This window comes from Corythoichthys intestinalis, chromosome 20, assembly GCF_030265065.1.
Source record: "Corythoichthys intestinalis isolate RoL2023-P3 chromosome 20, ASM3026506v1, whole genome shotgun sequence".
Taxonomy (NCBI): domain Eukaryota; kingdom Metazoa; phylum Chordata; class Actinopteri; order Syngnathiformes; family Syngnathidae; genus Corythoichthys; species Corythoichthys intestinalis.
This window is the reverse complement of record NC_080414.1, coordinates 3,741,668-3,756,636: the sequence shown is the minus strand read 5'-3', so window position 1 is coordinate 3,756,636 and position 14,969 is coordinate 3,741,668. Positions and strand designations below refer to the sequence as shown.

General features: G+C 38.4%; 1 protein-coding gene across 3 annotated transcripts in view; it reads left to right on the top strand.

Moving 5' to 3' along the window:
• The window catches only part of pip4k2aa (phosphatidylinositol-5-phosphate 4-kinase, type II, alpha a), a 67,248-nt gene that overhangs the window by 25,862 nt on the left and 26,417 nt on the right, over window positions 1–14,969 (top strand). For all 3 annotated transcript variants that reach the window (XM_057824020.1, XM_057824019.1, XM_057824021.1), the window contains exons 4-6: window positions 4,227–4,379; window positions 6,446–6,592; window positions 6,671–6,709. In XM_057824020.1, coding sequence (XP_057680003.1) covers window positions 4,227–4,379; window positions 6,446–6,592; window positions 6,671–6,709 — 339 coding nt within the window. The remainder of the gene's footprint in view (window positions 1–4,226; window positions 4,380–6,445; window positions 6,593–6,670; window positions 6,710–14,969) is intronic.

Sequence of the window (14,969 nt, the reverse complement as noted above, 5' to 3'; positions counted from 1 at the left end):
ATCGTAATTAATCGCAATTTAAAACATCTCTAAAATATGCCATGTTTTTCTGTAAATTATTGTTAGAATGGAAAAATAAGACACAAGACGGATATATACATTCAACATACTGTACATAAGTACTGTATTTGTTTATTATAATAATATATCAACAAGATGGCATTAACATTATTAACATTCTGTTAAAGCGATCCATGGTTAGAAAGACTTGTAGTTCTTAAAAGATAAATGTTAGTACAAGTTATAGAAATTTTATATTAAAACCCCTCTTAATGTTTTCGTTTTAATAAAATTTGTAAAATTTTCAATCAAAAAATAAGCTAGTAGCTCGCCATTGTTGATGTCAGTAATTACACAATGCTCATGGTGCTGAAACACATAAAATCAATTGCACCCAATCGCCAGCAAAGGGCGACAAAACACCCAAAAAACACATGTAACAAGTGGACATTACACTGTGCTGTCATTTTAATCTGTTTGAGCGGGGCATGTGCTTTAAATGCGTCAAATATTTTAACGTGATTAATTTAAAAAATTAATGACCGCCCGTTAACTCAATAATTTTGACAGCCCTACTATTTACATTTTATTTATAATTGACTCTGCATGGTTTCCTCAAGTATTAAGTTTCTGATGTTAGATTGAGTGATTTACAGTATTAGCTGTTGAAAAGTTGCAGTAAATAAAAAGCTATTTTGTTCAAAATCTTACATAATATCTTAAATATTGCTATTGATCCTGAAAATATTGGTGATTATCTCTGCATTTGGTGATTTTTGTGCATCTAGTGTAAAATCTGAGACTTTTATAGCCATTTTAAGTTGTGTTATACTTATATAAAAAAGTAATTAATTGGGATTTTATAAGGGAACAACTTTGAATTTTTTGATGCTGCTGCTCATGGAGACTCATACATGGCTAAGGTAGGTGCCTGTTTTGGTTTTAGGTCGGTAGCAGATTTGGTTTTGTAAATATTTGAATTTGAAGTTTTTGAAAATAAGCCTCCTATGAATTGGCCCCGTTTCCCATGTCATGTCAATAGGTTATGAAGTCTAAGACTGACTATTTAAAAAGATATCAGAAGATACATTTAATGTGTGGGGGCCGCTTTCTTTGTTGTTCTCTTTGTCTTCCTCCCTCCTTCGTCCCTCTTCCAAGACAACCCCCAACGCTTATACAGTGAGTTAGCAGAGTTTGGAGGTCATTGTGTCCCAGCTCAGTGCAGCTGTCCATCTTATGTGTTTATAGCAGCGGTTAATGTGCTATAAGAAGCAAGCGCAAAGGAATGCATTACCGGCATAGAACTACTTTCCCAATTAAAGCACTGTTTGGTTTTCACGTGACTTTACACAACAACCTGTTCGAATGTGCTTCAATGCAGCTTGCTTTGTATAAAACCATTCAAACTAAGATCTTGGTGGAGCGGAACTGAATTATGGGTCAGCTTTTTCCTGCATTTTAAGAAGCCGTCTACCTTTTTCCCCTGTTGTGAAGCGCATTATTTGGCATGTGCCTCAAAAGTCATTTCTCTGCAGCAAAAGATGCTGAAGAGGGTAGAGGCAACCAAGGGCACAGGACAGAACAAATGCTTGAAGAATGAGGCATAGAGACAGGATGATGGGATCAAGTTACTCTGAGACTTTTCCAAAGTCTGGACAACAGCTGCTTGTGTCTGTGTATAGGTTTGGTCCAGCACAATGTGTGGGGCCAGTTAAAAAAAAATCTAGTAGTTTTGGTCATATATGGTGCTTAATTTTTTTTTTTTTTTTCCGTCCCTAAAATGAGCAGAAGATTGTGTTGATGCTTTTTAATTTGCTATCATACGCTGCTGGCCAAAAGTATTGGCACCTCGCAATTCTGTCAGATTATGCTCAATTTCTCCCAGAAAATGATTGTAATTACAAATGCTTTGGTAGTAATATCTTCTTTTATTTGCTTGTAATGAAAAAAAAAAACACAAAAGAGAATGAAAAAAAATATCATTTTACACAAAACTCCAAAAACGGGGCGGACAAAAGTATTGGCACCCTCAGCTTAATACTTGGTAGCACAACCTTTAGAAAAAAATAACTGCGAACAACAGCTTCCGGTATCTATCAATGAGTTAGTTACAATGCTCTGCTGGAATTTTAGACCATTCTTCTTTGGCCAACTGCTCCAGGTCTCTGAGAGTTGAAGGGAGCCTTCTCCAAACTGCCATTTTCAGATCTTTCCACTGCTGTTCTATTGGATGCAGGTCTAGACTCATTGCTGGACACTTTAGAAGTCTCCAGTGCTTTCTCTCAAACCATTTTCTAGTGCTTTTTGAAGTGTGTTTTGGGTCATTGTCTTGCTGGAAGACCCTTGACCTCTGAGGGAGACCCAGCTTTCTCACAATGGGCCCTAAACTATGCTGCAAAATTTGTTGGTAGTGTTCAGACTTCATAATGCCATGCACACGGTCAAGTAGTCCAGTGCCAGAGGTAGCAAAGCAACCCCAAAACATCAAGGAACCTCTGCCATGTTTGACTATGGGGACTGTGGTCTTATCTTTGAAGGCATTGTTTTTAAACCTGTCAACTCTATGTTGATGCGGTTTCCCAAAAAGCTCTACTTTTGTCTTATCTGACCAGAAAACATCTTTCCTAAGAGTTTTTTGGCATTCTTAGGTAAGTTTTTGCCTGTCTTTTTTATGTTTCTGGATCAGAATGGGGTCTTCCTGGGTAGTGCTGCAACAATTAATCGATTAACTCGAGTATTCCATTAGAAAAAAAAGATTCGAATTCAATTTTGCTGCTTCGAGTATCCGTTTAATTAAAGTAACTTTGTAATGGTTTATTTTGAAAGTGTTTGCATTTAGTCTTATTGATTTGGGTGGATACACTGCCTTATAGTCTGCCTCAATTCACATGGCTGAATCCAGGTGCTCCCTGTTAAGACCAACATAAGCTAAATTTTGTTTGAGCTAATGTTTTTTTTTTTTTTTTTTTAATGCATTCGTAATTTAGTTGATAGGTATATTTCGCCTATTTTTGTGGGAATATGTGTCTGAACCATTAAGAGCATTGTTAAAAATCTAGCATTTTATAGCATTTAAACTAGCGGATTTTTGCGATGTAAGTTAGCCAATTGTTCTTTTGTTGTACATAGATCGTCATTTTTTTTTTTTTTTATACCGTTTGAGGCTCAGCTGAGGTAATTTAATTATTCATGTTCCTTATCCGATTACTCGATTATTCGAACTAATGGTTTAGATTAATCGACTGCTAAAATAATCGATAGCTGCAGCCCTATTCCTGGGTATTCTACCATAGAGTCCCTTTTCATTCAGACGCCGACGGATAGTACGGGCTGACACTGTTGTACCCTCGGACAGCAGGACTTGTTTGAACATGTTTGAATGTTAGTCAAGGTTCTTTATCCACCATCCGCACAATCTTTTGTTGAAATCTGTTGTCAATTTTTCTTTTTCGCCCACATCTAGGGAGGTTAGCCATAGTGCTTTACACCTATTGGTGAGACTGCGCACAGTAGACACAGGAACATTTAGGTCTTTGGAGATGGACCTTTGTAGCCTTGAGATTGCCCATGCTTCCTCATAATTTTGCTTCTCAAGTCCTCAAACAGTTCTTTGGTCTTCTTTCTTTTCTCCATGCTCAATTTGGTACACACAAGGACACAGGACAGATGTTGAGTCAACTTTAATCCATTTTAACTGGCTGCAAGCTTGATTTTGTTATTGCCACCACCTGTTATGTGCCACAGGTAAGTAAAGGGTGCTGTCAGTTACACAAATTGGAGAAGCATCACATGATTTTTCAAAGGGTGCCAATACTTTTGTCCGGCCCATTTTTGGAGTTCAGTGTAAAATAATATTTTTTTTTCCCATTCTCTACTGCGTTTTTTCATTGCAATCAAAATCAATGACAATATTACTACCAAAGCATTTGTAATTGCAATCATTTTCTGGGAGAAATTGAGCATACTGACAGAATTGCTGAGGTGCAAATACTTTTGGCCAGCAGTGTATATACATTTGAAGAATTGCTTAAGCCCCCCCCACCTATTGGCTTATGTCATGTAAGGATTGCAATGACAGATTTGGGGGCGGGGGGCCTTCCAGTCAGATTAATGAACAATTTTTCATCAAAAGGAATAACAGCTGTTTGGAAAAAAATACTGTAAATTCTTCTTTTTTTTTGTTACATGTAGACAAATATGCGAATTTATATGTTCCTTCTTTGCAGAACTCTCTGACTCGTAGTGCGCCCTTGAATAGTGAGGCCCAAGGACGGAGTGGGGCTCGTTTCCATACATCTTACGACAAGCGTTATGTCATCAAGACCATCAGCAGTGAAGATGTTGCGGAAATGCACAACATTCTAAAGAAATACCATCAGGTAACATAAGCACTGTAATAATGTTTTGCACTATAATTCCAAAGAATCTGTCTGTGTCCAGTTGTCTGGTTTTATTGGGCAAGTATGAATAGCACACACATCAAATTTAGTGGGGTATGGTGCATTTTGGGTAGAGAACATCTTTTTTTGAGGGGGGGGGGTTGTAAAGGCCTCAAAATGACAAAAACTAAATATTATATAAATACAACACAAATAATTGATTCCACTACCAGGTGACACATCGCTATGGGAACATACTGGTCGCCATTCATTGAGCGATACCATTACACGTTGATTAATATACACAGTTTAGATTTCTTTAAGCAATTGGTATGGAATGGCCCCAAATGTTTCTAAATCAATAAAAAGTGGCATGAAAAAGTATCTGGACCTTTTGGTTTTTCTCACATTTCTGTGTAAAATCACCATCAGCTGTGATCTTTGTCAAAATCACACAGATGTAAAAGCAGTGTCTGCTTTAACTAAAACCACACAAACATTTATAGGTTTTCATATTTTAATGAGGATAGCATTCAAACAATGACAGAAGGGGGAAAATGAGTAAGTGAACCCTCTTCCTCAGGAGACTTAAAGAGAATTGAAACCAATTTTTACCCAACAATTTAAGTCAGGTGTGTGCCCAATCACTGATGAGTGGTTTAAAGTTGCTCTGCTCACTATAAAACACACACCTGGTATGAATTGTCGTGAGGAAAAGCATTGTCTGATGTGCATCATGGCTCGGTCAAAAGAGCTGTCTGGAGACTTGCGATCAAGGATTGTTGATTTGTATAAAGCTAGGAAAGGATACCAAACCATCTCTGAAAGCCTGGATGTTCATCAATCGACAGTCAGAAAAGTTGTCTACAAATGGAGAGAGTTTGGCACTGTTGCTTCTCTCCCAAGGAGTGGGCGTGATGACGCCAAGAGTTCAGCGCAGAATACTCAGAGGGAAAAAGGAACCCTAAAGTGTCTGCTATAGACTTACAGAAATCACTGGCACAGTCCAATATCTCTGTGCACACATCAACTATATGTAAAACTACGGAGGAAGGCACTGCTGTCTAAAAAAAAAAAAAAAAACATTGTTGCTCGTTTAATGTTCGCAAAAAGGCACTTGGACCCTCCACAGAAGTTTTGGCAAAATATTTTGTGGACTGATGAAACCAAAGTTGAATTGTTTGGGAGTAACACACGTCGTGTGGAGGAAAAATGAAACATCTCCACCTCATCCCCACCATGAAGCATGGTGGAGAAAGCATCATGATTTGGGGCTGTTTTGCTGCCTCAGGATCTGGACAACTTGCAAATCATTAATGGAAGAATGAATTCAAAAGTTTATCAGAATGTTTTGCAGGAAAACCTTAGGCGGTCTGTTAGACGGTAGAAGCTAAAAAGAGGATGGATGCTGCAACAAGACAATGATCCACAACACAGAAGTAAATCAATTTCAGAATGGTTTCAGAAGAACAAAATACACGTTCTGTAGTGGCCAAGTCAAAGTCCAGACTTGAACCCCCTTGAAATGTCGTGGCATGACCTAAAGACAGCGATTCATGCCAGACATCCCTGGAATCTGACGGAACTACAGCAGTTTTGTAGAGAAGAATGGGCCAAGATTAATCCTGATTGATGTGCCAGACCGATCTGCAGCTACAGGAAGCATCTGGTTGAAGTTATTGCTGCCAACGCGGGGGCCACAAAATATTAAATGTGGTGGTTCACTTACTTATTTTTCCCCCTTCTGTAATTGTTTGCATACTTGCCTCATTAAAATATGAAAACCTATAAATGTTTGGGTGGTTTTAGTTAAAGCAGACACTGTTTTCATCTGTGTGATTTTGACCATGTTTGATGGTGATTTTATGCAGAAATGTGAGAAATTCCAAAAGGTTCAGATACTTTTTCATACCACTGTAGAATAATAGTACTCAGATTGTGAGAGCTGTCCCTTTTGCTCATGTATATCGACTCACTCTAGTTTGATTTAATTCTGAGTGACTACGTATTTTGGACATAAATTATGTTGAACACATAATTTGATTTATTTCTAACACATCTTATAGTTTATCGTGGAATGCCATGGCAATACACTGCTGCCCCAGTTTTTGGGGATGTACCGGCTCACCGTGGACGGGGATGCAACTTATATGATTGTGACACGCAACGTCTTCTCGCACCGCCTTTCTGTCTTCAAAAAATATGATCTCAAGGTATGTGGCAGGGGCCAGAAAAATAAAGTTGAATAAGACTGGTTACGTCATACCATTCATATTTTTATTCTCATCCAGGGTTCCACTGTTGCGCGAGAGGCCAGTGACAAGGAGAAGGTACAGTTATCGGTCAAATCGGTTTGGTTATGACATGCATTCCTTTAAACTTGACTGCTTATTTTCCTGTTACTGTCATGTACGGCATTTTGACAGACTTAGCTTTTACGCTAAAGTAACTCAACACTAAACAATTTTAAACAATTGCTGGCATGTTAACGTTTATTTTTTTGTCATTCATCAGTCTACTTTGACCCAATGTACAATATGTTGTCGATGACAAAAAAACAGAAAAGATCAGAATCCTATTTTGCCAGTGAATGTTAATTAGCATGCTTATTTTTTCAAGGAAAAAATATAATATTTCTAATTCAAACACCAGTTTTACATGCCAAAATTCTTTCTACTAAAAATGATCGGGATACTTACAGATTTCAACAAAGAGTCTTAATTCCATATATTTAGTGCCTAACACAGCTTCGACCAAGTTGAGGTCTGCTTTCCCTTTGAGTGATGTTTACATTCGGGAATATTCATTCCCTCAGTTAGGACCTATTCCATTGTCCCATTCCCATCTTGTCCCCTGCATGCTATACATGTTTCTTAATTTGCTTTAACCTTTCTAACCTTGCTTCTGTTGCTCCATTAGTCCCCCTGCTTGCTGTCTGTATATGTGAAAGATCTGGGTGCGCGCGTGTTTGTGTGCGTGTAGCTTTTGATTTGTTTTGAGAATATCGTGTATAAAATGTGATAATACAGGTAGTCCCCGGGTTATGAACGAGTTCCATTCCTGCACTGGCGACATAACTGGAATTTTCGTGGAAATCGGAATTATCACTTTAAGGACACCTTAACACCACCTAAATCTCAAAATAACTATCCAAAAACATGTATTATACGTCATATTAATAAAGCAAAGTAAAAAATAACATACTGTACTTACCATCAATGCTAATGGATGGTGAATAACGTATACATAGTATGCTGGGTTGTTCACAAGTGGAGACACAAGTGTTTCACAGATGTTTTCTGTAGTTCTACTTTTAAACCATGCACACATCATAGAACACTTTGGCCTGCTAGTGAACGAACAGGTGAGTCGATTGACTTATGAAGCTTATTTAGAGCTTGATTTCAGCAACCTAGACGAGATCAAGCTGCTTATGCTTGCTGCATCGGACTCTACTTCCTTAGTAGAAAACAGCGACCTGATTGTGTGTGCGCTCACTGTAATTAAACTTATACATTTCGCCATTTTAATTTAAGTTGTAAACAAATTATTATTAACAATATAGTCCCAATAATTGTACAATAACAGGAAAACAAAAACCATGCTCGTGGAGAAAAAAAAAAAAAGATATGCATCAATTTCCAATTAACCTTTGTGAGACAACAGCTCCTCTTATTGTCGAAACAAATATTTGCAGGGAAACTTGACCGCTGTTACACTGAGAAAAATACGGAGCTCAAACACACACTCTAACCCTAAAGGTACATCGACGGTAATAAAAAAAATTTAAACCATCTGGTGCGCACCAGGTATGTGATGCTCAGTAGAAACTATCTGGTGCATACTATAAACTATCAGGTGTGCACCAGAAATTATGTAATGCGCACTGGAAACTATGTGGTGCGGCACTAGAAACTATGTGGTGTGCACCAGATAGTATGTAAAGTGCACTAGAAACTGTCTGGTGCACACTAGAAACTGTAATGCGCACTAGAAACTATCTGGTGTGCACCAGATAGTTTCTAGTGGGCACTACATTCTATCTGGTGCGCACCAGAAAGTATGTAGTGCTCACCAGAATCTATGTGTTGCACACTAGAAACTATTCTGGTGCGCACCAGATAGTATGTAGTGTGCACGAGAAAGTATGTGGTGCACACTACAAACTGTGGTGTGCACTAGAAACTCTGTGGTGCGCACCAGATGGTATGTAGTGCTCACTAGAAACTATCTGGTGCGCACCAGATAGCATGTAGTGCGAACCAGATAGTATGATGCGGACTAGAAACTGTGGTGTGCACTAGAAACTATGTGGTGCGCACCAGATAGTACGTGGTGTACACTGGAAACTGTGGTGCCCACTGGAAACTATATTATGCGCACTAGAAACTATCTGGTGCGCATGAGAAAACTATTGGTGCGATGTGCAAGTAACGCATTAATATCTTTATAGTTGAGTCCAAGATTGAAGTAAAGCTAAACTAAATCCTGTGTTATCATTTTTAGCACACCGAAACTGCTGATGCATGCCTGCAATTTGTGGCCTATAAAAGGGAGCTTTTCTGGTGCGCACCACATACTATCTGGTGCACACCAGATGGTTTAAATTTGTTTTATTTCTGTCGATGTCCCTTTAGGGCAGGGGTATCCAACTCCCGTCCTCGCTCCCTCCTCCAACATACGTGACTCAAATAATCAGGATAATTATCAGGCTCCTGCAGAGCTTGCTGATGAGTTCATCATTTGATTCGGGTGTGTTAAAGGAGACATGGAAAACAAGCTCTCAAGGACCAAAGTTGGATACCCTTGCTTTAGGGGCGCCATACTGTACTGTTCACCGTTACGCGACAAGAAAAAAAAAAACCGACTGGAGACAAAATGGCGGACGAGATTCCGGCGTTGTAAATCGAAATCATGTAAAACATCGTAATCCGGGGACTAACTATATTGCTTTCCAGTTTTGTGACAGTGATTTTTGGAATGCGGTTTCCTTCATTCCAAATTCTGAACACTTTTGACTTTGGGGCGCTTTTTTGTTTGGCTTGTCCAGTCAGCAACATTTGGAGGAAAAATTGCTGACCGCGTTTTTGTTATAATCCCATTTATAGCAGAGGTTTGTTAGAACATGAATACAGACCAAATGTCCACTTACACAATCATCCTTCATGTCACACTTTTCTACAGGGGTTTGTTTTCAACACGCATTGCCATGTGGCAGCCTAAATTTTGTTAAGTCTTATGCTAGTATTAATGAAGGTCAAATAAGTTGAAGGTCTTCCCCTAAGATTCTTATTAAATTAAGGCTATGTTATGGTGAATCAGTGTGAAGATATTTCATGCACCCATGAACTCATTCACGAAAAGAGCAAAATAAATAGAGCCAAGGAGCTCCATAATTTAGAAACCATTAAAAATGGCAATTATTTGCTAGCAGACATCAAAAATACGGTTCTTAGAGTTTGCTGTGTGCCCATGCAAGTGTGGTAATCGCTCAGAAGATTTCTTGTGTTTACTAATCAGATATAAACTTGAATTATTGTGCTTGCTTCAGATAGCTGTTTAGTTTTAACAGGCCGTCAAAAGTGCTTTCTTCCAACTCTGCCCATGAGGTGACACTGACATCTATGGGTGACTTTTATGTTAGTGTTTTGTTCCTGGTTCAGTAACCAACTTGAGTCTCCTCAGTCGAACTACTTTCAAGTAAGGCCAGTAGCCACAAAACCTAGTTTCACAAGATTTATTTTTGACTTCAGAAGGGAGGAATATGCCAACACATCACTTAAGGCGCAACCAGAGAGCTCGCACTGAGATTCATCTGGTAAAGTGCATGAAAGTATTAGGCCATAGAATTATAATAATTTAACAGTTTTCATTTTGGTGTATCTCTAGTGGCAAAATAACTTTTTTGTGTGTGTAAGAGTGCTAATTTTGGCAATTTTGGAAGCATCGGTAATCTTCCTATTCCTCTCGGTTGGTGCACAACAATCTTAACGCATCTTGAGTAGATCATTTTCATCCAAATCTATCTATACGGTAAGCTGCTAACTGCAGGTGCATCAGTTAGTCTTACTTGTGACACATTACTATATGGGGGAAAACACTCAGGTGACTTGAAGTTCTGCTCTGAGACCCTCAATTTGGCCAAATTTCAAAATTGTCCTTTGTGCATGTGTGATACATCATTGGAAAGCTTAAAATCTCTGGGGGAAGAACAAATTTGAACAGGAGGGAATTGAAAAATAAGAGAGAGAAAAATTTAAGCAGCAAAACCCTAATTGGAGGTGAGAGCACACGAGAGCATAATTAAAGATGCCATGATTTTAATGATATATTATCACGTGCTTACCTCTTTTCGATCCAAAAACTCCATGTAGCATGTCTCACCGAGTGTCAAGACACAGCTGTGAATGGCCACAGCCGGATTTTTGGGGGATTTAATGGGTGAAACATGGTCATATAACAAGGGCCGCGATGCAAATATCGCAGACATCAAAGAGTGGTCGAGATTCTTTTTCATGTATTTTTTTTTTTTGGTCAATTTTTCTTTGTTTGGATCGATTATTTATCTAAAATACTGGGGGGAAATGCGACAGTAACAAAAAAAAAAAAAAATTTAAGCGATCGTTATAAGGTAAATATCCTTGACTTATTTACAGACGCCTTTTTTTTTCATTGTAACGTAATTTAAAAGTTTAAAATATGCCAGTGAATACATTTTAAAAGTTGTTTTTTTCTTTTAAACTAAATATTAGACATCAATTAATGATTCTAAGCTAAAAATGACAGACATTTTGAGTAATAAATATCAGTACTTACCATGTTTTTATGGCTGGGTTGAAACAAAAGCGGTTGCGCGACGTCCGTAAACGGGGGTTTCCAGGGTAAATCGGAGAAATTAAAACTAGTTCGGGGGCTTAATGCGCCATGAATCTGCTATGGCAGCATAAAGACATATTGTTCTATCAAACACAACAGTTCTTTTGGCTTAAAATACAGTTTATTTTAAAGAGGTGTGCAAAAGCAGAAACTGCTTTTTCAGTCTTGTCTGTCTTTTCCGCCATATATCTATTGCTAACAATGTTTGCTTAGTGAACAGTAAATCCCACTAAGAACAGTTTTCTGGTAAGGCTGTTTAAAGGCATGTGACTCAGAAGGATTTAGACTTTCCATTTGAGTTTATGGTGGTTTAATTATCGTTCACCATGAAGGGGGTTGAGATGCAGTGAGGTGTGTCCGTCCTCGGGGACTCCCTGAGCTAAATTTAGCCCCATCACTGTCAAGCAAAATACAATTCTGGGTTACAAGCTAATGACTCATTTTCTTTGTTTTTACTACAAGCATTGTTTAGCTCACTCAGAACACATCTCTTTGAGGGATTACGTATTTCTTTTATCTTATGCACTAATTGCCACTTGGATAACAAGCTTCATTTACGCTCATGCCACGTCAAGACATACAGTGCTGGCCAAAAGTATTGGTACCCCTGCAATTCTGTCAGATAATGCTAAATTTCTCCCAGAAAATGAATGCAATTGAAAATGCTTTGGTCGTAATATCTTCATTTATTTTGCTTGCAATGAAAAAACACAAAATAGAATGAAAAAAAAAAATAAATCTTTATCATTTTACACCAAACTCACCCTCAGTTTAATACTTGGTAGCACAACCTTTAGACAAAATAAGTGCAAACAACTGCTAGCGGTATCCATCAATGAGTGTCTTACAATGCTCTGCTGGAATTTTAAATCATTCTTCTTTGGCCAACTGCACCAGGTCTTTGAGATTTGAAGGATGCCTTCTCTCTCCAAACTGCCATTTTTCAGATCTCTCCACAGGTGTTCTATGGGATTCAGGTCTGGACTCATTGCTGGCCACTTTAGAATTCTCCAGTGCTTTCTCTTAAACCATTTTCTAGAGCTTTGTGAAGTGTATTTTGGGTTATTGTCCTGCTGGAAGACCCATGACGTCTGAGGGAGACCCAGCTTTCTCACACTGGGACTTAAATTATGCTGCAAAATTTGTTGGTAGTCTTTAGACTTGATAATGCCATGCACACAGTCAAGCAGTCCAGTGCTAGAGGTAGCAAAGCAGCCCCAAAACATCGGGGAACCTCAGCCATGTTTGGCTGTGGGAACAGTGTTCTTTTTTCTTTGACTGCTTCATTTTTTTCCTGTAAACTCTATGTTGATGCTTTTCCCAAAAAGCTCTACTTTTGTCTCATCTGACCAGAGAACATTCTTCCAAAACATTTTTGGCTTTCTCGGGTAAGTTTTGGCAAACTCCAGCCTGGCTTTTTTATGTCTCTGGGTCAGAAGTGGGGTCTTCCTGGGTATCCTACCAAAGAGTCCCTTTTCATGTATCACAGATGGTATGGGTTGACACTGTTTTACCCTCGGACTGCAGTACTGCTTGAAATTTTATGGATGTTAGTCGAGGTTTTTTATCCACCATCTGCACAATCTTTCGTTGAAATTCCTCATCAATTTTTACCTGTAATAGGGGGCCTATCTCCGTCATAGCTGACCGAGTGGAAACACAAAGAGCTTTTTACGTTGAAAATTCTTGTGAATAAATGCGTAAATCCCTGAATTCTTTACAGATATGGACTTAAAACACTCTCTTGTCTTTGTTAAATGAGCAAAGAACCGGGCAGTTAGCATTTATTTTATCTAAATATATCGAATGTGCTGCTAGTCTTTAAGCCACTGTGGTGCCGCCTTATTACCACAAAGAGCTTTTTACGTTGAAAATTCTTGTGAATAAATGCGTCAATCCCTGAATTCTTTACAGATATGAACGTAAAACAGTCTCAATACTTGGTTAAAAGCAAAAACTGGGTAGTTCGCATTTATTTTACGTAAATATTGCGAATTATGACGCCAACGCCGCAGCGGTTAATTTCTCCCATTAATTTTTTTCACAACGTTTCAAAATGCATGCATTGTACGAAAAATATAATAATTACCTTGACTCCTCGGACAAATCACTCCTGAGACAATCTTTCCTGTTTGTATGCGGTACAGCTTTTGTACTTTTTCAACCTAAATACGGCGTTGGATCGCTGCATGTGTTTGAGAATAACTTCGAACGACTAAAGCGGAGTATGGGACGGCCCCCTACTTGAAGGCATGGCTCTGGATATGCTCTAGCTACTCAATGAAGCACTCTTTACCGAGTGACATAACAATTTCTCAGTAGTTGTGTCCTCACTTTCAAATGTGGACTCATTGCCATTAAGAGTGCGTCTCAAATGAAAGACAAACAGCTGTTTAAGTTGGTGCAATGTGTGTTTTAAAATGTCTACAAATACTCACACAACAAGCATGGCGGGGTTCTTTTCTAACTGCATGACTGTCTCCCTTTCATGCATGCATTTGCATGTATATAAAGTTCTTCTGCATCTTCTTATAGTTATGTTCTAACACATTCCAGTGTGTGAACACCAGTCCCATTCTGTTCCACATTGTTTCGTTTTTTCACATATCACTTGTAGTTTTCGCTTGATCCCTGATTTAGGAGAGAAGGTGTAGGTAAATGTGATATTAGGCGCTTGACTATTACATTAATTATTTATGATTAAAAGGATGATGTTCATTTTATACTACATCTGTGTATGCCAGTCCTGGTTGCACACTGGTAAATGGCTGGTCTTTATGAAGCACCTGTACAATAGGTTTTAGCCTTTAAGTGGACTGTCTTATAATTGGGTAACACCCAGTGTTGTCACAGGTTACTAGAAAAAGTAATTGCCTTACTGATTACGCCACAAAAAAGTAATCTAGGTACTGAACTGATTATTATCAAAGTAACTAAGTTACTAAGTAATTAAGTGTTTGTAATTTATCAAATTGTTCTCCCTTTGCTGCCTCAACATAAGAATGACAACAGAAAAATGTCATCGCATGTATTTGACTTTTCGATGATTGAATTTAAAGGGGAAGATCAGAATTTTTCACATAAAGCTTAATCTTAGCGGGGGTTTAGACGATGCAGTTGATTTCAACCACCGTTGACTCACGCTATCTTAGCCTTACAAATTACTAGAGGCGTGCGAAATTTCCGATTCATAGATTATTCGCGATTTGGCCGTGGAAGATTCGAGAACGATTCATAAACATCCAAATTCCAATTATTGAATTATACCAGGTAAAGCGGAAATAAAACACAGTCAGCGCGGTCTTCGGGACGCCGCGGTCTTCGGGACGCAATGAGGAACGGACGGAGAGTAAATATCTTGTTCAACTCATGCCGCTAGATACAAAAAAAAAAAAAAATCATACCTGGCTGCGGCTGACAGCCGCTACAAACAGCGACCGGTTGCTAGTTGCTACAAACATACGGCAAAATATGGCTATGGTAGATATCACATATTGTAGAACTAGATGTGAAATGACAAACTTGCCGACATCTTAAAGCAGTAGACGTCTCTAGAAGGCTGTGTTGTAGCGAACCTAATTACTTACTTTTTATCTAAAAATCCCTAAATCAGCAAAATCTTGACTTGAATCTATCTTTAAATGATGAAACAGTTTTAAAACTTTGACATGTCGAAAGTAGACAGATGGGAAATGATGGAATAACAGGAACAAT